We start from the raw sequence: 25719 nt of genomic DNA, 5'->3' as shown, positions 1-25719 counted from the left end.
AGAGGTGTAGATTGAAAATAGTAGAGGTCCAAGAACAGAACCTTGGGGGACCCCAACAGAGAAGGGAAGAAGAGAGGAGGAAGTAGAATTGTAAGTAACACTAAAGGTGTGGTTGGATACATAGGAAGAGAACCAGCAAAGAGTACAGTCACAGAGACCAAAGGCATGGAGTTTTTTGAGGAGGAGGGGGTGGTCAACCGTATCAAAGGCAGCAGAGAGGTCCAAGAGTAGGAGCACAGAATAGTGTTGATTGGTTTTGGTCATTAGTAGATTGTTAGTTTTAGGAGAGCAGTTTCTGTGGAGTGTTGGGGACGAAATCCAGACTGAAGGGGATCAAGAAGGCTATTATCAGCAAGGTGGTCGCTCAGTTGGTTTTAGACCAGACGTTCAAGGAGTTTGGATAAAAAGGGGAGCAAGGAGATGGGGCATAGGTTGTTAAGAATGGATGGGTCCAGTGAGGGCTTTATAAGTATGGGGCTGACAAGTGCATGTTTTAGGGAGTTGGGGAAGATGCCAGAAGAGAGGGAGAGATTGAAGATGTGGGTTAGAGAGAGTAGAATAGAGCCAGAGGGTGAACGTAGCATTTGCGAGGGAACAGGATCCAGAGGGCAGGTGGTAAGATGGACTTTAGCAAGTAGTTTAGCAACCTCGTCTATAGTGGTTTGGTTGAAAGAGGGAAGTGATGATTGTACCTGTGGGCATGAGGTGTAAAGCATGGAGGGTATCTGAACAGTAGAGATCTCCTTATGAATTGTACCAATCTTCTGTTTGAAGTGATTGGCGATCTCCTGGGCAGTGAGTGAGTTAGTGGGTGGAGGAGTTGAAGGTAGACCTACCACTTCAACATGCTTTTTTGATGTGTTTTGATGCTTCGGTGACGCTTCAATTATGCTTTTTTGAAGCTTTAATGTAGCTTGGCAAATGCCCTGTGTGTGTGTTGAGGTCCAGCAGAACCCTGGCTTAGTAGTGTCCCCACTCAGCAAATCCCCAGCTCCTTAGTACCCCTCCCCAGCATTGGTACCCTTGTTCAGCAGATCCCCAGCTTATTAGTACCCTCGTTTCAGCAGATCCCCTGCACAGTAGTACCCCCAGCTTTGCTGATCCCCCACTCAGTAGTAACCCCCAACTCTGCTGATCCCCTGCCCAGTAATAACCCCCAGCTCTGTTGATCCCCTGCTCTGTAGCATAGCTCCCAACTGTCTCTAATTTTGAGGGACATTCAGAACAAAGTCCCTGTCCCTCTTTCCTCCTCATTTGTCCCTCATTTTGGTCTGAGCTATATAGTTGTATATGCACTATTTATCTATTAAAAAGTATTTCCCCAGTACTAAACCTTTCATCCAATTTCTAAATTCCTGCTTTTGTAAATTCTAAAAGCCAGTATAAAGGAATCGTAGTGTAAAAAAGCACTTGTGGGTTTAACCAATAATTTTTTTGTACAATTCTCTTTTAAGGGGTGTGACAAGGGGCGTGTCCTAAAACGAAATACTTTTGCTAATAGGTGTTCCTTAATCCCATCTCACAAAGTTGAGAAGTAGTCAGAAGTAACCCCCAGCTCTGCTGATCCCCTACTCAGTAGTAACCCCCAGCTCTGCTGATCCTCCCCTCTCTCCGGTCCCCGCTCACTTCCCGCTGTATTGTTTCCATGCTACACACATGACATCTACTTTCTCCTGCTCTGGTCTGCCAGCTCTGCTGATGCTTTGCCGCTCAGTCTCCTCTCTCCAGTCCACGCTCATCTTTCTCTATAGCATTCCCTTGTTGCACACCACGTGTGCCATCTGCTACCATCCGGTGTTATACCTCTTTCCGCAATTTACAGTATGTACCACATTCTCTGAGACCTCATTCCCACAATATGCTCTCCAGCAGCTCCACCCTCCCCTAGCTATACTATGATCTCTCGCAGCTCTTCCACCAGCCACACTACATTCTCCGACAGATCTCCTCCACCATCCACACTACATTCTCCGACAGCTCTCCTCCACCATCCACACTACATTCTCCGACAGCTCTCCTCCCCCATCCACATTACATTCTCCGACAGCTTTCCTCCCACCATCCACACTACATTCTCCGACAGCTCTCCTCCACCATCCGCACTACATTCTCCGACAGCTCTCCTCCACCATCCGCACTACATTCTCCGACAGCTCTCCTCCACCATCCGCACTACATTCTCCGACAGCTCTCTTCCACCATCCGCACTACATTCTCCGACAGATCTCCTCCACCATCCATACAACATTCTCCGACAGATCTCCCCCCACCATCCACACTACATTCTCCGACAGCTCTCCTCCACCATCCGCACTACATTCTCCGACAGCTCTCCTCCACCATCCGCACTACATTCTCCGACAGCTCTCCTCCACCATCCGCACTACATTCTCCGACAGCTCTCTTCCACCATCCGCACTACATTCTCCGACAGATCTCCTCCACCATCCATACAACATTCTCCGACAGATCTCCCCCCACCATCTACACTACATTCTCCGACAGCTCTCTTCCACCATCCGCACTACATTCTCCGACAGCTCTCCTCCACCATCCGCACTACATTCTCCGACAGCTCTCCTCCACCATCCGCACTACATTCTCCGACAGCTCTCCTCCACCATCCGCACTACATTCTCCGACAGCTCTCCTCCACCATCCGCACTACATTCTCCGACAGCTCTCCTCCCACCATCCTACATCTATGTAGCATTACACCCGAGAGAACCGATTGGTAATTTGGGTTCTCTGTTCTGCACCGCGACTCCAAAAATACCCTCAGGCCCTCTAACATACCTGGTTGAATGAAAGTCACTGTAAGAACTTAAAAGAACACGAGTATGGATACCTTTAGTCTGGCTGTGAATCAGTACCAGGAAAAAGACACAAGACCGCTTAGTTGTAAATTAACTCAATGTATTTGTATGACTTAGAATGAATGGTGGTTTGAACATAAATGAACACACATAGGTTCAGACACATTCCACTAGAGTGTATAATCACTAGGCCAAAGTAACTTCGAATAGAGTTCTGTATCAATTGACTGGAATCAACTCATAAATCAGCAATAAACATTGGCTATGATATGGTGCAATGTCCCCTGAGAGGTACCTCTTAGCATAAGCAATAGGTATCTGTGTAGCAGCTTTAACAGGGCAGGCTTTAGACTTAATTCTTCAACCGGCTAGTGTTGGGGCCTAGTCGTACCCAAGGTGAACATGAGAATAGTTGCTGGCAGCAATAAGGCTACTAGATGGCTGTATGGTCAGTTCCTAAAGGACTCAGTCTCTCCAGCAGCAGACAGTAAATCCACCAGCCGCAGCTCACCAGTGCCAGTAATATTGCAGCTCATCATCCGGTCACAAACAGCGGTTAGTCCACTCTCTGCTCTGCACGCAGGTGACTCTGGCTGTTGGCATCTCTGAACTCAGCACTCTGGATCCCATTCAGGCCACCGATATGAAGCAGTGATGTGCACTCTCAGGTCTCCATCACCGCAAGAGGAAGCTGGGTCATGTACAGCCCAGGAAATGCAGCTCTTTCCCCTCCCCCCCAGCAATCTCCTCTCTGGAGAATGTAGTTCAAAAGTTCTTGATGACACAGGAAAGTCTCTCTTCAGGACTACAGTTCCCACTGTGCATTGCTGCCTGACTCAGTCTATTAAACTCTTTCTGCTCAACAGCAGGCCAGGTTCACATACACTATATTACCAAAAGTATTGGGACACCTGTCTTTACACGCACATGAACTTTAATGGCATCCCAGTTTTAGTCCGTAGGGTTCAATATTGAGTTGGCTCACCCTTTGCAGCTATAACAGCTTCAACTCTTCTGGGAAGGCTGTCCACAAGGTTTAGGAGTGTGTCTATAGGAATGTTTGACCATTCTTTCAGAAGCACATTTGTGAGGTCAGGCACTGATGTTGGACGAGAAGGCCTGGCTCGCAGTCTCCGCTCAAATTCATCCCAAAGTTGTTCTATCGGGTTGAGGTCAGGACTCTGTGCAGGTTAGTCAAGTTCCTCCACCCCAAACTCACTCATCCATGTCTTTATGGACCTTGCTTTGTACACTGGTGCACAGTCATGTTGGAACAGGAAGGGGCCATCCCCAAACTGTTCCCACAAAGTTGGGAGCATGAAATTGTCAAAAATGTCTTGGTATGCTGACGTGTTAAGAGTTCCTTTCACTGAAACTAAGGGGCCAAGCCCACCCCCTAAAAAAAAACAACCCCACACCATAATCGTTCTCCACCAAATGAATTGGACCAGTGCACAAAGCAAGATCCATAAAGGAAGTTGACTGGCCTGCACAGAATCCTGACCACAACCGGATAGAACACTTTTGGGATGAATTAGAGCGTTCTTGTCTAACATCAGTGCCTGACCTTACAAATGCTCTTCTGGAAGAATGATCTAACTGTCAGGGCTGGCTCAGCCCTTCCTTCTCTGAGCTGGCCGCTCAGCTGTCGGCTAATTGCCAGCTCTCATCTCTCTCCACAGTAAACCAGCTGTTGTGGATCTGCTCGTCAGTCCCCCCTACTTAAAGATCTCCAGATCACTTCATTCCTGCCTTCACCTTGGTCACATCACAAGAAGCCATCTCCTGCATTCCTGTTTAAAGACTGGCTTTGCTGACTTTCCTTCTGGCTCCTTATCCTGCTTGCTGTTCCTCTACTTGGATCCCTGACTTCTGGCTTGGCTGACTACCCGATCTGGTTTCTGGACTCTGGCTATGCTTTGACTACGCTTACTCTATTTACCTTTTTATTTTTATTAATAAACAAGTGTGATTTTTACTGTACTTCTGTCTCGGTCTGGTTCATGGTTTCTGACACATACATTCCCATAGACACACTCCTAAACCTTGTGAACACCCTTCCCAGAAGAGTTGAAGCTGTTATAGCTGCAAAGGGTGGGCCAACTCAATATTGAACCCTACGGACTAAGACTGGGATGCCATTAGAGTTCATGTGTGTGTGTGTGTAAAGGCAGGGGTCCCAATACTTTTGGTAATATAGTGTACCTCTTACGAATAAGCAATAGGTAAAAGGTATCTGTGTAGCAGCTGTAAACCTAACCACCTAAACCTAGCTACAGAGAGCAGCTGCAGCCAGTGTCTCTCTCAATCTCATTCTTAGCCAAGAACCTGGCTACATTTATGTACAGTCTCATCATGTGTGTTTTCTTTGATGTTTTATCAGATTTTCTTTACGTGTAAAACATTTCCCGCACTCTGAACATGCAAAAGGACGCTCACTCGTGTGACTCCTCTGGTGTTTATGAAGATTTGCCTTGTCAGAGAAACATATCCCGCACACTGGGCAGGGAAAAGGATGTTTTCCCGTGTGGCTTTTCTGATGAGCGAGTAGCTGGGCTTTCTGGCTGAAAGACTTCCCGCAGTCTGAACAAGAAAATAGACTCTCCTCCATGTGACTCCTCTGGTGGGCGAGAAACTTGGCTTTTACGGTGAAAGATCTCCCACACTCCGAACAAGAAAAAGGCCGCTCGCTTTTATGAAGTCTTTGGTGTATAGTCAGGCTTCCTTTCTGAGTGAAGCTTTTCCCGCACTCTGTGCAAAAAAAAGGACGCTCGCCCGTGTGAATCCTCTGGTGTGCTACAAGTACGCATTTCACGACAAAACATTTCCCGCACACCGAACATGAATAAGGAAGCTCGCCCGTGTGAGTTTTTTGGTGTTTAACAAGGTCTCGTTTATGATTGAAACATTTCCCACACTCTGAACATGAATAGGGACGCTCACCTGTGTGAATTCTCCGGTGTTTAACAAGGCTTTTTTCCTGGCTGAAACATTTCCCGCACTCTGAACATGAATAAGGGCGCTCACTCGTGTGAACTCTCTGGTGTGAAGCAAGGCAAACCTTCTGAGTGAAACTTTTCCCGCACTCTGTGCATGTAAACGGTCGCTCGCCCGTGTGAACTCTCTGGTGCGTCAGAAGTACGCTTTTCCCAGTGAAACATTTCCCGCACTCTGAACATGAAAAAGGACGAACTCCGATGTGAACTTTCTGGTGTATAAGTAGCTCGTTTTCGTCAGTGAAACATTTCCCGCATACTGAACATATATGAGGATTCTCAGCCTTGTGAAGTCTCTGATGTGTAAGAAATTCGCTTTCCTGATTAAAAGATTTCCCGCAGTATGAACATGTAAGAGTTACACGGGTGTGGGATCGGAGATGGATACGAAGTTCAGAGTTTGTCTTGAAAGATTTCCCGCACCCCAAACATGAGAATAGATTGTCACCTCGGTGATCTCCTTCATGGGGTGAGGAAGATTCCTCGGGATTAGAAGGATCTGTTGATCGATCTGCAGTGTGAGATCTTACATGGATATTTACAATCATAGTATGTGATTGATGAGAAGATTCCCCCTGATCAGAGGGATCCATTGATGTCTCCGGACAGGAAGGTCTGTGATGTATATTTTGTGTATTTGGATTTCCTCCTGGAGGATCCTGTGTGATGACATTATCTTCTGACTTACAATCAGCAGATAATAGAAGATGTCTCTCCGAGGAATTCCTGACATCACATCCATCTGATGGAAAAAAATTGTTTAAATAAATATAAAAGGTCAGTAATAATAGAGAATACTCAGAAGTAAAATTAAATTGTGACCCGTTTCTTCCATAGTGCCTATACTTACTTATGTTGATAGGTGGAGACATTTCTTCCTGTTCACTTTTCATAATCATCCCAACCTCCTCCATGGACGGCTGATCACCCTCCACATACGTCTCTTCTTCTTCCTCTTTAACCTCAGCTTTTATATTAATCCGTTCTTCACCCTAAACCCCAAAATAATAGAAAACATCTATTAAAGCCGAACTCCAGACAGATATAAAAGATACAAATGGATACAGCTCTACACTTATTAATACATCACTAAATGTGTGTGGGTGTTTTTTTCTTTTTTTTACGCAAGCAATGTAAGTACTTGAATGTCACCTGGATCTTGCTTTGTGCACTGGTCCAAATCATTTGGTGGAGGGGGGATTATGGTGGGGGGGGGGTTGTTTTTCAGGGGTTGGGCTTGGCCCCTTAGTTCAAGTGAAGGAAACTCTTAAGGCGTCAGCATACCAAGACATTTTGGACAATTTCATGCTCCCACCTTTGTGGGAACAGTTTGGGGATGGCCCCTTCCTGTCCCAACATGACTGCGCACTAGTGCACAAAGCAAGGTCCATAAAGACGTGGATGAGCAAGTTTGAGGTGGAGGAACTTGACTGGCCTGCACAGAATCCTGACCTCAACCTGATAGAACACCTTTGGGATGAATTAGAGTGGAAACTGCGAGCCAGGCCTTCTCGTCCAACGGCAGTGCCTGACCTCACAAATGCTCTTCTAGAAGAATGGTCAAACATTCCCATAGACCCGTGGTTCTCAACCCTGTCCTCAAGTACCCCCAACAGGCCATGTTTGCAGGTTTTCCCTTTATCTTGCACAGGTGATTTAAATCACGAGTCAATGGCTTGGTATTTTGGACAGCTATTTATTATTTTTAAGAGAAATTCCCAAAACATGGCCTTTTGAGGGCACTTGAGGATAGGGTTGAGAACCACTGCCATAGACACACTCCTAAACCTTGTGGACGGCCTTCCCAGAGGAGTTGAAGCTGTTATAGCTGCAAAAGGTGGGCCAACTCAATATTAAACCCTATGAACTGGGATGCCATTAAAGTTCATGTTGACGTAAAGGCAGGCGTCCCAATACTTTTGGGAATATAGTGTATTTTAATGTGATAAAATATACAAGACTTAATGTAGATTAATGGTTGGTTATATTGTGCTACGATTTCTAAACTTTACAATAGTCTCTTTCTATTCTTAGATGGTGATTGGAATGAGAATGTGTGTTCATAGAGAGTCATCTATTGTTTTATTAATGAGATGGAGAGCCCAGAAGGTCCAGTTCCACATGTGTGTTTGTCAGCTAATACTCTAAAGATTCATGGAGCCACTACAAATGCCATATGAAATATTCCCACCGCTGCCATCTTGATTATCCTCATCAGGAATCAGCAGCAGAGATGACCAGATCTGCATGGCTACACTTAGGAAACGGAGACCAGACCATATACAGTATCTCACAAAAGTGAGTACACCCCTCACATTTTTGTAAATATTTTATTCTATCTTTTCGTGTGACAACACTGAAGAAATGACACTTTGCTACAATGTAAAGTAGTGAGTGTGCAGCTTGTATAACAGTGTAAATTTGCTGTCCCCTCAAAATAACTCAACACACAGCCATTAATGTCTAAACCGCTGGCAACAAAAGTGAGTACACCCCTAAGTGAAAATGTCCAAAATGGGCCCAATTAGCCATTTTCCCTCCCCGGTGTCATGTGACTTGTTAGTGTTACAAGGTCTCAGGTGTGAATGGGGAGCAGGTGTGTTAAATTTGGTGTTATCGCTCTCACTCTCTCATACTGGTCACTGGAAGTTCAACATGGCACCTCATGGCAAAGAACCCTCTGAGGATCTGAAAAAAATAATTGTTGCTCTACATAAAGATGGCCTAGGCTATAAGAAGATTGGCAAGACCCTGAAACTGAGCCGCAGAACGGTGGCCATGACCATACAACGGTATAACAGGACAGGTTCCACTCAGAACAGGCCTCACCATGGTCCACCAAAGAAGTTGAGTGCACGTGCTCAGCGTTATATCCAGAGGTTGTCTTTGGGAAATAGACGTATGAGTGCTGCCAGCATTGCTGCAGAGGTTGAAGGGGGTCGGCCGAGACCATCCGAGTCCCTGCTACAGTGAGTTTAGGCAGCGATGGTGAGGGGCGGGTCTGGCAGAGGCAGTGCCCGAGCGTGTTGTGTGATGTCATGGTGCAAGGGAACCGAACGGTGCGGCTGGAGCCTCATGTTCGGGTCTGCGTGACGGGAACAAGGCAAGCCGGGAGCGGGACTGTCAGTGCTGTTTGGACTGAAGGGACCAACTGGCATGGAGAGAGACTGTCACTGTGACTCAGGAGGGGACGTGTTGTGTGGGTGAGGTGTCAGGGTCACTATGAGAGTCAATTTCATGTGTGTGTGTGCTGCCCATTCGAATTTCTTGCCCTCCTGAGCCCTGTCCCCGAGCTACTTACTTCCTATATGGAAAATAAAATAAGAAATATTTTTTTGCCTTAATATCTACCTTAAATCACATTGCTAATTGCATATTGTACTTGTTTGCAGCCTAAACACTGAAATTTGCACTTAAAACTGTGGTTTTGTAACTTTTGGAAATGCCAGCAAAAACTTGGCTGTGCCCATAATTTTTGGGTGTTGTGTCAGTAAATATCAGCCAGGTTGCCAACACTGCACACAGGTCACAGGAAATACTTGAGAGTCAAGGAAGGGGGAATTAGGACCGGGATCAGGAACAAGGGGGGCAGATATAAAGCAGTAGGGTGTAGGGTACAGGATGCAGGGCAAGGGCAAGAGCAGGAGCAGGAGCAGGATAAATGCCACTCAGTATCTGACTTAAAGTGCACTAGCAGAGGAGAGACTAAATACCCTCCCAGCAACCAGCATCAGGTGGAGACTGATTACTAGAATATGCTGGATCCTGGGAGACACCTGCTGGTGGACACAGAAACTACATCCAGTAGGTGGTACTGACCTGCAGCAGAGAAAAATCAGGAGTGTAACCCTGCCAATTTCCTAAATGTCTAGTGAGCCATGAACTCACACCAGCCTGGACACAGAGGAGCAAAGAACAGCACAATGTCAATCAGCACATGTCCACCATTGAAAGAACAAAAGGATGAAGAGGACCCTTGAAATCACGTGACTGCACCCAAAACTCACAGAAGAAAGGTACATATAGTGATGTAATAAATAAAAAAAGAAGTGCGTTTGGAGAAAACTGGATGGAAATAGGGGGGAAGGGAGGAGTAAAAGTTGTACTTCAGATGAAGACGTCAACATTAGAACAGGTGATTAAATAGAAGAATGACCTCTCACAAAATTCTGAATAACTTCTGTGTCATATACACCAAGTCCACCTACCTGATGATGGTGAGGGATGGTGTGATCTTCCTGTATGGAATCCGGGGAATACAGAGGACGGGGACATCTCTCTGGTGGGTTTGTGTCACTGAATGGCTCAATCACAAAATCCTCGAAGGGATCTTTGTGTCCTTCAAAAAACTTCTCCATCACACCAACCTCATCCTCCTCCTCTTTTATCCATTCATTAACAGGATATTTCCAACCACTCTGGTTTATACCCTGAATATTTAATGAAAGTGAGATTAGCTGTAACAACATTGTCCTGAACAGGTCAAAAATGTAATTATCAGCTGTTAATTAATATTTTTTTCCTTAACTCTTTGTAAGATGGTGTGATCTTCCTGTGTGGAATCCCGGGAATACAGAGGACGGGGACATCTCTCTGGTGGGTTCCCATTACTGGATCCATCTGTAGGAAACACACACACTGACTGAATACATTGTTTCTATGTGTTTATCAGATGATGGGGGATCTAGGTGGACCCTCCGTACTGCTCTCTCCTTTACAATAAAGTCTCCTCTTACCTGGAGGTGTGACATCCTTGGAGAGATCCATGTGTCCTTCTAAATACTCCTCCACAGTGACTGTGACATCTTGACACCTTATAGGAACCTGACACACACAATGATACAGTCACCATCCAGACACATCCCTTGTCTGTTACTGGATAATGTCCCAGAATTCCCGGCACCGCTCACCTCTCCTGTTAGCAGCTCAATGATCTTGTTGGTGACTTCTAGAATTTTCTTGCCCGTGTGTCTCTTGGGTTTCATAGACTGAGGTGAAGGCACTGTGATGGTTAGATGGTCACCAGGCTTCACCGGAGGAAAACTCTGTATTGAAAGAGCAACAATAATGTCATGTGACCTCCCAGAATCCTCCTCACCTCTCCGGTCAGGTCTGTATTTTATTAATAGAGATAAGAGTGATGTCATGTGACCAGAATCCTCCTCACCTTTCCGGTCAGGTCTGTGTTTTATTAACCATTTAAGGACCGCCCCACGTACATATACTGCGGCAGGGCGTCCCTTAAGCGCGAAATCACGTACCTGTACGTGATTTCTACCATCGGCTTTGAGGCGCGCCCACCCCCAGAGCCGCGCTCCCTCTGTGATTGGACACAATGGGAGCCAATCAGCGGGTCCGGCGGCCACCGCCGATCGTTCGCTGGACAGACAGAACGGCGGTCCGCCTATGTAAACAAGGCAGAACGTCGTTCTGTCAGACAGGAAGAGAAAGCTCTGTGATTCCTGCTAATTAGGAACACAGATGTCTCTCTTCCTCGAGTCAGTCCATCCCATCCCATCACATAGTAAGAAAGCACACCCAGGGAACGCAGTTAACCCTTTTATTGCCCCTGTTAACCCCTTCCCTGCCAGTGTCATTTATCCAGTGACAGTGCATTTCTTTATCACTGATCACTTTATTCGTGTCATTGGTCCCCAGAAAGTGTCACTTAGTGTCAGATTTGTCCGTCGCAATGTCGCAGTCCCGCTAAAAATCGCAGATCGCCGCCATTAATAGTAAAAACAATAAAAAAACGAAAAAGTCTATAAATCTATCCCATAGTTTGTAGACGCCATAACTTTTGCGCAAACCAATCAACATATGCTTTTTGGGATTTTTTTTAACCAAAAATATGTAACAGAATACATATTGTCCTAAACTGATGAAGAAATTTGCTTCATTTACATTTTTATTGGATGTGATTTATAGCAGAAAGTAAAAAAAATATAGTTTTTTTTTTCAAAATTGTCTGTCTTTTTTGTCTATAGCACAAAAAATAAAAACTTCAGAGGTGATCGAATACCACCAAAAGAAAGCTCTATTTGCAGTGAAAAAAAAGGACATAGAATTTTATTTGGGTACAGCATCACAGCATCGCACGACCGCGCGATTCTCAGTTAAAATAACGCAGTGCCGTATCGGAAAAAAAAAAATGGCCTGGTCAGGAAAGGGGGTAAAACCTTCCGGAGCTGAAGTGGTTAATAGAGATAAGAGTGATGTCATGTGACCTCCCAGAATCCTCCTCACCTCTCCGGTCAGCAGGTAGATGATCTCCAGGGTGAGGTCCAATATCCTCTCAGTCATGTGATTCGTGTCCTCCTCCATCCTCATTGATGAGATCATGTGATCCATACAAGATCTCTGCAGACAATTAACATAGTCATCATTAGAACTCTTAGACGAATGGAGATTCCCTTTAATCTCTCCAACCATAAGTGTGGAAGGTTTAGAAATGTGTTTGTGTCATGGTAACAGAGTGCAGGGGTCAGGAATGTGTAACACACAGGGGGCAGGGCTCGGGAGAGTGTAAGGTTCAGAGTGCAGGGATCAGAAAGGCATGACACACAGGGGGCAAAGGATTGCATAACACACAGTTCAGTGGTCAGTGATACTTAATGTACAGAGTGCAGGGGTTAGGAGCATGTAAAGCGCACAGTGCAGTGGTCAGGAGTACATAATGCAGAGAGTGCAGGACTTCCCCTTGGCTGGGTCTGGTGATCAGAGCTTTAGGCTCGGTTCACACCGAGGCGACCTGCACACGACTGCCACGGCGACTTGCAAAATGACTTCTGTATAGAAGTCTATGCAAGTCGCCCCCAAAGTAGTACAGGAACCTTTTTCTAAGTCGGAGCGACTTGCGTCGCTCCGATTAGAACGGTTCCATTGTTCAGAAGGGGAGGCGACTTGTCAGGCGACTAGTGTGAACTGGCACTAAGGATGAGCTCCGGCGTGTTCGCATGCTGCACGTGCCGATCCCGCCAGGAAGTCGGCACGGCGCAGCGCTAATCACAGGCAGTGAGACATTTCCCGAGCTCTGCAGCCACACATCGGGAAATGTCTCACTGCCTGTGATTAGCGCTGCGCCGTGCCGACTTCCTGGCGGGATCGGCACGTGCAGCATGCGAACACGCCGGAGCTCATCCTTAACTGGCACTTAGGGAAGCTCTTCCTTGGCTCTGAACTGCCCCTTTTCCTGAGGTCTGACAGCAGAAGAAGCTGGCGTTGCAGTGTAAGTGGCAATGGCACCACAAGGACAAAACTGAAACAAGAAACTGTCAGGTAGTCATATGTTTGGGACCCAAGGCACCCTGTATAAAATGAGGGGCACAAGCCCTTGGGTTCTTAGCGCTAGTGATGCCCATGGTGGAACCAGTACAATATCTGCTGGGTTGTATCCGATCTATAAACCAGAGGCTCTGAATGGACAGTTGGATACATGGCTCTATATTTAGGATGTATCCGGTCTATAAACCAGAGGCTCTGGATGGACAGTTGGATAAATGGCGCTATATTTAGGATTTATCCGGTCTATAAACCAGAGGCTCTGGATGGACAGTTGGATAAATGGTTCTATATTTAGGATGTATCCGGTCTATAAACCAGAGGCTCTGGATGGACAGTTGGATAAATGGTTCTATATTTAGGATGTATCCGGTCTATAAACCAGAGGCTCTGGATGGACAGTTGGATAAATGGCTCTATATTTAAAAAAGTATCTATAATGTAAATCATAACAAAAAACACAGTGACTATGGAGGAAGAGGACGGACATGACGGGGGGGTTACTGGGTATAAATATAAAATAAGATCTTATTACCTTCTTTGCTGCCAGTTCCAGCAATGTCTCCTCTCTACTTCCTCGCAACTCACCTTTCACTGGAACTTCCTGTTTCTACTTCTACAGTCACTTCCTGTCTGTGTGTTCCCAGTGAGATCACCACCTTGTGTTCAATATAAATACTGCAGTCTAGGTTACATTTACACATTTTGCAGGCTTCCTCTTGGTCCTCTATCATGTTACATCTATTATTATTATTACATGCCTGTATTATTCAGGATTTATATGGCGCCAACAGTTTACACAGCGCTTTATAACACGGGGGCAAGACAGTACAGTTACAATACAAATATAGGAGGGATCAGAGGGTCCTGCTCGTTAGAGATTACAATCTAGGAGGGAGGGTCAAGTGGAACAAAAGGTAATAGCTGTGGGGAATGAGGTGATGGAGAAAATGAAAATACAGTTGTTAGGTGTGGGAAGGGTAGGCTTCTCTGAAGAGAAGTGTTTTTTCAGGGATCGTCTAAAAGCAAATAGAGTAGGAGATCAAACTGTTGGCGCTATATAAATCCTGTATAATAATAGTAATCAGACAGATTGGGGTAAGGCGTTCCATAGGATTGTACAGGCTCTGGAGAAGTTCTGGAGGCGAGCATGGGAGGAGGTGACGAGGGAGCAGGAGGTCTTGAGAAGAACGAAGAGAACGAATAGGTTGGTATTTAGAGACTAGGCTAGTGATACAGCGGGGGGCTAAGTTGTGGATGGCTTTGTAACAAGTTGTTAGTATTTTTTATTTAATTTGTTGGGTGACCGGAAACCAGTGTAGGGATTAGCAGAGAGGAGTAGCAGACACAGAGCGATTGGTAAGGTGGATGAGTCTGGCAGCAGCATTCATGATGGACTGAAGGGGGGATAACCTATGTAGAGGTAAGCCAATGAGAAGGGAGTTACAGTAGTCGAGGCGAGAGATGACCGGGGAGTGAATTAAGAGCTTTGTTGTGTCATTGGTTATAAAGGGGCGTATTTTGGAGATGTTGCGGAGTTTGAGGTGGCAAGATTTGGACAGTGATTGGACGTGGGGCTTAAAGGAGAGTTCAGAGTCCAGGACTACACCTAGGACCTTGGCATGTGGGGATGGGCTGATAGTTGTGCCATCAATTTTGACAGAGAGATGAAGGGAAGGGGAACATGGAGGAGGAAAAATGATAAGTTCAGTTTTGGATAGATTGAGTTTGAGGAAGTGGTGTGACATCCAGATAGATATATTTGTTAGTAAATTAGTGATACGTGAGGAGACTGAGGGAGTGAGCTGAGGGGTAGAGAAATAGATTTGGGTATAGTCAGCGTAGAGGTGGAATTGGAAGCCATGGGAGGCTATCAGCTGACCCAGGGAGGAGGTGTAAATTGAAGATAGGAGAGATCCAAGAACAGAACCTTGGGGGACCCCAACTGAGAAGGGAAGAGGAGAGGAGGAAGTAGAATTGTAAGTAACGCTAAAGGTGTGGTTGGATAAGTAGGAAGAGAACCAGAGAAGAGTACAGTCACGGAGACCAAAGGCATGGAGTTTTTTGAGGAGGAGGGGTCAACCGTATCAAAGGCAACAGAGAGGTCCAATAGTGGGGATACAGAGTAGTGTCCATTGGTTTCAGCCATTATTAGATTGTTAGTTTTAGGAGAGCAGTTTCTGTGGAGTGTTGGGGATGAAATTCAGACTGAAGGGGAACAAAAAGGCTATTATCAGCAAGGTGGTCGCTCGGCTGTAGACCAGACATTCAAGGAGTTTGGATAAAAAGGGGAGCAAGGAGATGGGGCATAGGTTGTTAAGAATGGATGGGTCAAGTGAGGGCTTTTTAAGTATGGGGCTGACAAGTGCATGTTTTAGGGAGTTGGGGAAGATGCCAGAAGAGAGGGAGAGATTGAAGATCTAGAGACAGTAGAATAGAGCCAGAGGGTGAACGTAGCATTTGTGAGGGAAGAGGATCCAGAGAGCAGGTGGTAAGATGGACGTTAGCAAGTAGTTTAACAACCTCAAGTATAGTGGTGGGGTTAAAAGAGGTAAGTGATGATTGTACCTGTGGGCATGAGGTGTAAAGCGTGGGGGGTACTGGAACAGTAGAGATCTTCTTTGCGAATTGTATAAATCTTCTGTTTGAAGCAATTGGCGATCTCCTGGGCAGTGAGTGAGTTAGTGGGTGGAGTTGAAGGTAGACCTACCACTTCAACATGCTTTTTTGATGTGTTTTGATGCTTCGGTGACGCTTCAATTATGTTTTGAAGCTTTATTGTAGCTTGGCAAATGCCCTGTGTGTGTTGAGGTCCAGCAGAACCCTGGCTCAGTAGTGTCCCCACTCAGCAAATCCCCAGCTCCTAAGTACCCCTCCCCAGCATTGGTACCCTTGTTCAGCAGATCCCCAGCTTATTAGTACCCTCATTTCAGCAGATCCCCTGCACAGTAGTACCCTTAACTCTGTTGATGCCCCACTCAGTAGTACCCCCAGCTTTGCTGATCCCCCGCTCAGTAGTAACCCCCAACTCTGCTGATCCCCTGCCCAGTAATAACCCCCAACTCTGCTGATCCCCTGCTCTGTAGCATAGCTCCCAACTGTCTCTGATTTTGAGGGACATTCAGAACAAAGTCCCTGTCCCTCTTTCCTCCTCATTTGTCCCTCATTTTGGTCTAAGCTATATAGTTGTATATGCACTATTTATGCACCAATACACTATTTATCTATTAAAAGGTATTTCCCCAGGTACTAAACCTTTCATCCAATTATTAAATTCCTGCTTTTGTAAATTCTAAAAGCCAGTATAAAGGAATAGTAGTAGTAAAAAAGCACTTGTGGGTTTAACCAATAATTTTTTTGCACAATTCTCCTTTAAGGGGTGTGACAAGGGGCGTGTCCTAAGCCTTCATACTTTTGCTAATAGATGTTTCTTAATCCCATCTCACAAAGTTGAGAGGTATGTCAGAAGTAACCCCCAGCTCTGCTGATCCCCTTCTTAGTAGTAACCCCCAGCTCTGCTGATCCCCTACTCAGTAGTAACCCCCAGCTCTGCTGATCCCCTACTCAGTAGTAACCCTCAGCTCTACTGATCCTCCTCTCTCTCAGGTGCCTGCTTACTTCCCTCTGTATTGTTTCCATGTTACAAACATGTGACATCTAGTTTCTCCTGCTCTGGTCTGCCAGCTCTGCTGATCCTTTGCCGCTCAGTCCCCTCTCTCCAGTCCCCGCTCATCTTTCTCTATAGCATTTCCTTGTTGCACACCACGTGTGCCATCTGCTATTTAAGCTGCTCCAATTCGGACCTCACTCACCTTCCTGTTGCTCCTCGCTTCACACCAGGTGTGACATCTGTGCCAGACACTCCCAGGATATATACACAATAACTGGAAGTGACTGCTGATGATGACTTTCCACTTCGCTTGTTGTTCTCCCAGTGCATCCTGGGATATCTCATACCTGCAATACCTCCAAAACAAAGTGAAGCTAAAACTGAATAAAAGTCTCACAAAAGCTGCAGGTGCTGTAAGCGTTTTGAGTCTTCTTTGCAGGTGCTTTGTAGCACCAAGAAAGCGTCGCCATAGGAGGGATGTTTTTTAAAGCAAAGCAAACACAACGTGTAAACAGGACTGCAAGCTCACCATTTAGTGACAGAAGCTTTGATTGGCATTCATAGTGCTTTAAAATAGCTTGTTTAATGCCACATTTTAAAGCAAGTGTAAACAAGCCCTAATTGTGCATGGCCAGCTTTAGACTGCTGGAGGATTCTACTTACCGGTATCAGGAATGAATGAACTAGGAAATTGCCTGCACCTCAGAATCCAGTCTCCTCCTGAGTTTTAAAGTGCAGTGTTCAGAAGTCGCCAGCAAACACATTGTTTCCTCAACAATAACTACATATTGGTAGAGATGTTCTTCTATAGTCAGTATCTAAATCCCCGACACACATTGTTCTATCAGCAGCGTCCACATCACTAAACACTCTCTGCCTCCGGTGTTATACCTCTTTCCGCAATTTACAGTATGTACCACATTCTCTGAGACCTCATTCCCACAATATGGTCTCCAGCAGCTCCACCCTCCCCTATCTACACTATGATCTCTTGCAGCTCTCCCACCATTCACACTACATTCGCCGACAGCTCTCCCCTCACCATCCACACTACATTCTCCAACAGCTCTCCTCCACCATCCACAATACATTCTCCGGCAGCTCTCCTCCACCATCCACACTACATTCTCCGACAGCTCTCCTCCACCATCCACACTACAGTCTCCGACAGTTCTCCTCCACCATCCACACTACATTCTCCGACAGCTCTCCTCCACCATCCACACTACATTCTCCGACAGATCTCCTCCACCATCCACACTACATTCTCCGACAGCTCTCCTCCACCATCCACACTACATTCTCCGACAGCTCTCCTCCACCATCTACACTACATTCTCCGACAGATCTCCTCCACCATCCACACTACATTCTCCAACAGCTCTCCTCCACCATCCACAATACATTCTCCGGCAGCTCTCCTCCACCATCCACACTACATTCTCCGACAGCTCTCCTCCACCATCCACACTACATTCTCCGACAGATCTCCTCCACCATCCACACTACATTCTCCGACAGATCTCCCCCCACCATCCACACTACATTCTCCAATAGCTCTCCTCCCACCATCCACACTACATTCTCCAACAGCTCTTCTTCCATCATCCACACTACATTCTCCGACAGATCTCCTCCACCATCCACACTACATTCTCCGACAGCTCTCCTCCACCATCCACACTACATTCTCTGAAGCTCTCCTCCACCATCCACACTACATTCTCTGACAGCTCTCCTCCACCATCCACACTACATTCTCCGACAGCTCTCCTCCACCATCCACACTACATTCTCTGACAGCTCTCCCCCCACCATCCACACTACATTCTCCGACAGATCTCCCCCCACCATCCACACTACATTCTCCGACAGCTCTCCTCCACCATCCACACTACATTCTCCGACAGCTCTCCCCCCACCATCCACACTACATTCTCCAACAGCTCTTCTCCCATCATCCACACTACATTCTCCGGCAGCTCTCCTCAACCATCCACATTACATTCTCCGACAGCTCTCCTCTACCATCCACACTACATTCTCCGACAGCTCTCCTCCACCATCCACACTACATTCTCCGACAGCTCTCTTCCACCATCCACACTACATTCTCTGACAGATCTCCTCCACCATCCACACTACATTCTCCGACAGCTCTCCTCCCACCATCCACACTACATTCTCTGACAGCTCTCCTCCACCCTCCACACTACATTCTCCGACAGCTCTCCTCCCACCATCCTACATCTATGTAGCATTAAACCCGAGAGAACTGATTGGTAATTTGGGTTCTCTGTTCTGCACCGCGACTCCAAAAACACCCTCTAACATACCTGGTTGAATGAAAGTCACTGTAAGAACTTAAAAGAACACGAGTATGGATACCTTTAGTTTGGCTGTGAATCAGTACCAGGAAAAAGACACAAGAACGCTTAGTTGTAAATTATTGGTATGACTTAGAACAGGGGTCTCAAACTGGCGGCCCTCCAGCTGTTGCCAAACTACAAGTCCCATGAGGCATTGCAAGGCTGACAGTTACAAACTTGCATTCCACAGGCAGAAGCATGATGGAACTTGTAGTTTTGCAACAGCTGGAGGGCCGTCAGTTTGAGGCCCGACTTAGAATGAATGGTGGTTTGGGCATAAATGAACACACAGAAAATAGGTTCAGACACATTCCACTAGAGTGTATAATCACTAGGCCAAAGTAAGTTCTGTATAACTGGAATCAACTCATAAATCAGCAATAAACATTGGACTATGATATGGTGCAATGTCCCCTGAGAGGTACATCTTAGCATAAGCAATAGGTAAAGGTATCTGTGTAGCAGCTGTAACGGGGCAGGCTTTAGACTTAATTTTTCAACCGGCTAGTGTTGGGGCCTACTCGTACCCAAGGTGAACATGAGAATAGTTGCTGGCAGAAATAAGGCTACTAGATGGCTTTATGGTCAGTTCCTAAGACTCTCCAGCAGCAGACAGTAAATCCCCCAGCCGCAGCTCCCCATCCCCAGTAATATTGCAGCTCATCATTCGGTCACAAACAGCAGTTAGTCCACTCTCTGCTCTGCACTCAGGTGACTCTGGCTGTTGGCATCTCTGAACTCAGCACTCTGGATACCATTTAGGCCACGGATATGCAGCAGTGACGGGGCACACTGGACAGCGATGTGCACTCTCAGGTCTCCATCACCGCAAGAGGAAGCTGGGTCATGTACAGCCCAGGAAATGCAGCTTTTTCCCCTCCTCCCAGCAATCTCCTCTCTGGAGAATGTAGTTCAAAAGTTCTTGATGACACAGGAAAGTCTCTCTTCAGGACTACAGTTCCCACTGTGCATTGCTGCCTGACTCAGTCTATTAAACTCTTTCTGCTCAACAGCTAAGGCCGGGTTCACATACACTATATTACCAAAAGTATTGGGACACCTTCCTTTACACGCACATGAACTTTAATGGCATCACAATCTTAGTCCGTAGGGTTCAATATTTAGTTGGCCCACCCTTTGCAGCTATAACAGCTTCAACTCTTCTGGGAAGGCTGTCCACAAGGTTTAGGAGTGTGTCTATGGGAATGTTTGACCATTCTTCTGGAAGCACATTTGTGAGGTCAGGCCCTGATGTTGGACGAGAAGGCCTGGCTCACAGTCTCCGCTCAAATTCATCCCAAAGTTGTTCTATCGGGTTGAGGTCAGAACTCTGTGCAGGCCAGTCATGTTCCTCCACCCCAAACTCGCTTATCCATGTCTTTAGGAACCTTGCTTTGTGCACAGTTATGTTGGAACAGAAAGGGGCCATCCCCAAACTGTTCTCAACAAAGTTGGGAGCATGAAATTGTCTAAAATTTTTGGTATGCTGACGTCTAAAGAGTTCCCTTCACTGGATCTAAGGGGCCAAGCCCAACCCCTGACCACAACCCGATAGAACACTTTTGGGATGAATCAGAGAGGAGACTTTGAGCCAGGCCTTCTTGTCTAACATCAGTGCCTGACCTCACAAATGTACTTCTGGAAGAATGGTGAAACATTCCCAGAGACACACTCCTAAACCTTGTGGACAGCCTTCCCAGAAGAGTTGAAGCTGTTATAGCTGCAAATGGTGGGCCAACTCAATATTGAACCCTACGGACTAAGACTGGGATGCCATTAAAGTTCATGTGTGTGTAAAGGCAGGCGTCCCAATACGTTTGGTAATATAGTGTACCTCTTACTATAAGCAATAGGTAAAGGTATCTGTGTAACAGCTGTAAAGGGGGAGGCTTTAAACCTAACTCTTCAACCGGCTAGCGGTGGGGCCCAGTTGTGCTCATAGTGCACTTGAGAATAGTCGCAGGCAGCAATAAGGCTATTAGATGGCAGTTACTAAAGGGCTCAATCTCTCTAGGCAGCAGATAGTAAATCCCCACAGCTGCAGCTCACCAGTCCCAGCAATATTGCAGCTCATCATCCGGTCACAAACAGCAGTTAGTCCACTCTCTGCTCTGCACCCAGGTGCCTCTGGCTGTTGGTATCCCTGAACTCAGCACTCTGGATCCCGTTCAGGCCGCAAATATGCAGCAGTGATGTGCACTCTCAGGTCTCCCTCAAGACAAGAGGAAGCGGTATCCTGTACAGCAAATGTTCTTGGATTACAGAGGAGAGTCTCTCCTCAGGACTACAGTTCCCACTGTGCATTGCTGCCTGACTCAGTCTATCAAACCCTTTTGCTGAAATAGTCTGTAACCAGTTCAGCACCGCAGGGCAGCAGCTACAGAGAGCAGCTGCAGCCAGTGTTTCTCTCAATCTCATTCTTAGCCAAGAACCTGGCTACATTTATTAAAAGTCTCATCAGGTGTGTGTACTTTGATGTCTAATTAGATTTTCTTTACGTGTAAAACATTTCCCGCACTCTGAACATACAAAAGGGCGTTCACTCGTGTGACTCATCTGGTGTCTATGAAGATTTGCCTTGTCAGAGAAACATATCCCGCACACTGGGCAGGGAAAAGGATGTTTTCCCGTGTGGCTTTTCTGATGAGCGAGTAGCTGGACTTTCTGGCTGAAAGACTTCCCGCAGTCTGAACAAGAAAAAGTACTCTCCTCCATGTGACTCCTCTGGTGGGCGAGAAGCTTGGCTTTTACAATGAAAGATCTCCCGCACTCCGAACAAGGAAAAGGCCGCTCACTTTTGTGAAGTCTTTGGTGTATAGTCAGGCTTCCTTTCTGAGTGAAGCTTTTCCCGCACTCTGTGCAAAAAAAAGGACGCTCGCCCGTGTGAATCCTCTGGTGTGATAGAAGTACGCATTTCACGACAAAACATTTCCCGCACTCCGAACACGAATAAGGACGCTCGCCCGTGTGAGTTTTTTGGTGTTTAACAAGGTCTCCTTTACGATTGAAACATTTCCCGCACTCTAAACATGAATAGGGACGCACACCCGTGTGAATTCTCCGGTGTTTAGCAAGGGTTCTTTCCTGGCTGAAACATTTCCCGCACTCTGAACATGAATAAGGACGCTCACTCGTGTGAGCTCTCTGGTGCGAATTAAGGCTTTTTTTCTCAGTGAAACTTTTCCCGCACTCCGTGCATATAAACGGTCGCTCGCCTGTGTGAACTCTCTGGTGTGTTACAAGTTGCCTTTTCTCAGTGAAACATTTCCCGCACTCTGAACACGAAAAAGGACGCACTCCGATGTGAACTTTCTGGTGTATAAGTAGCTCAGTTTTTTTAGTGAAACATTTCCCGCACGCTGAACATATATGAGGATTCTCAGCCTTGTGAAGTCTCTGATGTGTAAGAAATTCGCTTTCCTGATTAAAAGATTTCTCGCAGTATGAACATGTAAGAGTTACACGGGTGTGGGATCGGAGATGGATACGAAGTTCAGAGTTTGTCTTGAAACATTTCCCGCACCCCAAACATGAGAATAGATTGTCACCTCGGTGATCTCCTTCATGGGGTGAGGAAGATTCCTCGGGATTAGAAGGATCTGTTGATCGATCTGCAGTGTGAGATCTTACATGGATATTTACAATCATAGTATGTGATTGATGAGAAGATTCCCCCTGATCAGAGGGATCCATTGATGTCTCCGGACAGGAAGGTCTGTGATGTATATTTTGTGTATTTGGATTTCCTCCTGGAGGATCCTGTGTGATGACATTATCTTCTGACTTACAATCAGCAGATAATAGAAGACGTCTCTCCGAGGAATTCCTGACATCACATCCATCTGTTGGAAAGAAAGTTTTACACAAATATAAGAAGTAGACATGGGCAGAACGGAAAAATTTGTTTCGTTTCGGATAGATTTGTTACATTACTAATTTCGTTTCAGATTTCGTTTAGTTTTGTTTTTTTTAAATTTTGTTTCGCTTATTAATTTTTCTAAGGAATGCTACATTTTCAGAACGCTTAGAATTCGGATCGGTCAAAAAATGATCGACCAATTCGAATTCTGCGTGAAGAATAGCGGGTTGTTAACCACTTCAATACCGGGCAGTTCCCCCCCTTCCTGCCCAGGACAATTTTCAGCTATCAGCGCTGTCGCATTTTGAATGACAATTGCGCGGTCGTGCAACTCTGTACCCAAACTAAATTTTTATCATTTTATTCCCACAAATAGAACTTTCTTTTGGTGGTACTTGATCACCTCTGGGGTTTTTATTTTTTGCTAAACAAACTAAAAAAAGACCGAAATTTTGGGGAAAAAAAAGTGTTTCTTCGTTTCTGTTATAAAATGTAGTTTTCTCCTTCACTGACGGGCACTGATGAGGCTGTACTGATGGGCACTGATAAGGTGGCACTGATATGTAGAATTGATGGGCACCGATAGGTTAAACTGATAGGCGTCACTGATGGGCACTGATAGGCGGCACTGATGAGGCTGTACTGATGGGGCGACACTGATGAGGTGGCACCAATAGGCTACACTGATAGGCAGCACTGATGGGCCCTAATAGGCGACACTGATGGGCACTGATGAGGCTGTACTGATGGGGCGACACTGATGAGGTGGCACCAATAGGCTACACTGATAGGCAGCACTGATGGGCCCCAATAGGCGGCACTGATGGGCACCGATGAGGCTGTACTGATGGGGCCACACTGATGGGCACTGATGAGGTGGCACTGATATGTAGAATTGATGGGCACCGATAGGCGGCACTGATGGGCACCAATAGGTGACACTGATGGGCACTGATAGATGACACTGGATAGTTAGCACTGATGAGGAGCTACTGACAGGCATTACTAATTGGCATCTGAAGGGCACTGACAGGCATTACTGATGGGGCACTGATTGGCACATTTATGGGCACTGAATTGGTACATTTATGGGCACTGAATGGCACATTTATGGGCACTGATAGACGTTACTGATGAGGCACAGACTGGCAGCTGATGGGCACCTCTGATGGGGGCTGCACTGATAATCAATGTGGAGAGCCACCGGCGCGAGCCGAGGAAAGCCGCTTACCAGCACTTCCTGGATCACGCGATGATCAGCTGTGATTGATCACAGCTGATCACGTGGTAAGGAGCCTCTGTCAGAGGCTCCCTACCACCATCGGAGATGCGGTGTGTCAGACTGTCACACAGCACCACCGATCACCACGCTGCGTGCCCCCTGGGCGCCCCGGCATATTATTCTGCTGGATATCATATAACGCCCAGTCAGGATAACAGTACCACAACATGGCCGTGATTCTGCTATAGGCTGGGCAGGAAGTGGTTAAGCAGCGGCCAGGGAAGCCGGCCACCGCGTCCTTAACAACCGATGACTCATCAGATGTCAGCGGGTTTCCCCACTGACAGCTGAAATGTACAGCCTTGGCCAAAAGTTTTGAGAATGATACAAATATTAACTTTCAAAGTCTGCTGCTTCCGTTTTTATAATGTCCATTTGCATATACTCCAGAATGTTATGAAGAGTGATCAGATGAACTGCAATGCATTTCAAAGTTCCCTGCCATGAAAATTAACTTAAGCCCATAATAAACATTTCCACTGCATTTGTGAAGAAGGCTTCATGGCGCCCAAGTCCAGCAAGCGCCAGGACCGTCTCCTAAAGTTGATTCAGCTGAGGGATCGGGGCACCACCAGTGCAGAGCTTGCTCAGGAATGGCAGCAGGCAGGTGTGAGGACATCTGCATGCACAGTGAGGTGAAGACTTTTGGAGGATGGTCTGGTGTCAAGAAGGGCAGCAAAGAAGCCACTTCTCTCCAGGAAAAACATCAGGGACAGACTGATAGTCTTCAAAAGGTACAGGGATTGGACAGCTGAGGACTGGGGTAAAGTTATTTTCTCAGATCAATCCCCTTTCCGATTGTTTGGGGCATCCATGGAAAAAACATTGTCTGGAGAAGAAAAGATGAACGCTACCATCAGTCCTGTGTCATATCAACAGTAAAGTATCCTGAGACCATTCATGTGTGGGGTTGCTTCTCAGCCAAGGGAGTGAGTTCACTCACAATTTGGCATAAGAACACAGCCATGAATAAAGAATGGTACAAAAACATCCTCCGAGAGGCAACTTCTTCCAACCATCCAAGGACAGTTTGTTGATGAACAAGGCCTTTGGATGGAGCACCTTGCCATAAGGCAAAAGTGATAACTAAGTGGCTTGGGGAACAAAACATAAAAATTTTGGGTCCATGGCCTGGAAACTTCCCAGACTCCCATTGAGAACTTGTGGTCAATCCTCAAAAGATGGATGAATAAAAAAAAAACCACAAATTTTGACAAACTCCAGGCATCGGTTATGCAAGAATGTGCTGCCATTAGTCAGGATGTGACCCAGAAGTTAATTTCCAGCATGCCAGGGCAAATTGCAGAGGTCTTGAAAATGAAGGCTCAATACTGCAAATATTGACTCTTTATATAAACTTCATGTCATTGTCAATAAAAGCTTTTGACACTCATGAAATGCTTGTAATTATACTTCAGTATCCCATAGTAACAAAAAGATCCACAAAAACTGAGGCAGCAGACTTTGTGAAAACAAATATTTGTGTCATTCCTAAAACTGTTGGCC

The 25719-nt window shown here is 46.2% G+C and overlaps 2 protein-coding genes across 2 annotated transcripts in view; both read right to left on the bottom strand.

The window, feature by feature from the left end:
- Positions 1–4965: 4965 nt before the first annotated feature.
- On the bottom strand, positions 4966–16096 carry LOC141105081 (uncharacterized). The gene is made up of 8 exons (XM_073594924.1): positions 13629–16096; positions 12059–12172; positions 10723–10857; positions 10549–10636; positions 10341–10432; positions 10021–10242; positions 6663–6804; positions 4966–6554 (listed from the first exon to the last, which is right to left on the bottom strand). Exons 2-8 carry the CDS (start codon positions 12161–12163, stop codon positions 5170–5172), a joined length of 2169 nt encoding a protein of 722 aa, XP_073451025.1. The 5' UTR covers positions 12164–12172; positions 13629–16096; the 3' UTR covers positions 4966–5169.
- Positions 16097–20889: 4793 nt separating this feature from the next.
- The window catches only part of LOC141106921 (uncharacterized), a 54729-nt gene continuing 49899 nt past the window's right edge, over positions 20890–25719 (bottom strand). The window contains exon 13 of the mRNA XM_073597851.1: positions 20890–22410. Within this exon, the coding sequence (XP_073453952.1) occupies positions 21530–22410 (881 nt within the window). The 3' untranslated portion in view covers positions 20890–21529. The remainder of the gene's footprint in view (positions 22411–25719) is intronic.

Source organism: Aquarana catesbeiana, linkage group LG08 (assembly GCF_042186555.1).
Source record: "Aquarana catesbeiana isolate 2022-GZ linkage group LG08, ASM4218655v1, whole genome shotgun sequence".
Lineage (NCBI taxonomy): Eukaryota > Metazoa > Chordata > Amphibia > Anura > Ranidae > Aquarana > Aquarana catesbeiana.
The sequence above is the reverse complement of the archived record's forward strand: the minus strand, read 5'-3'. Positions and strand labels throughout refer to the sequence as shown.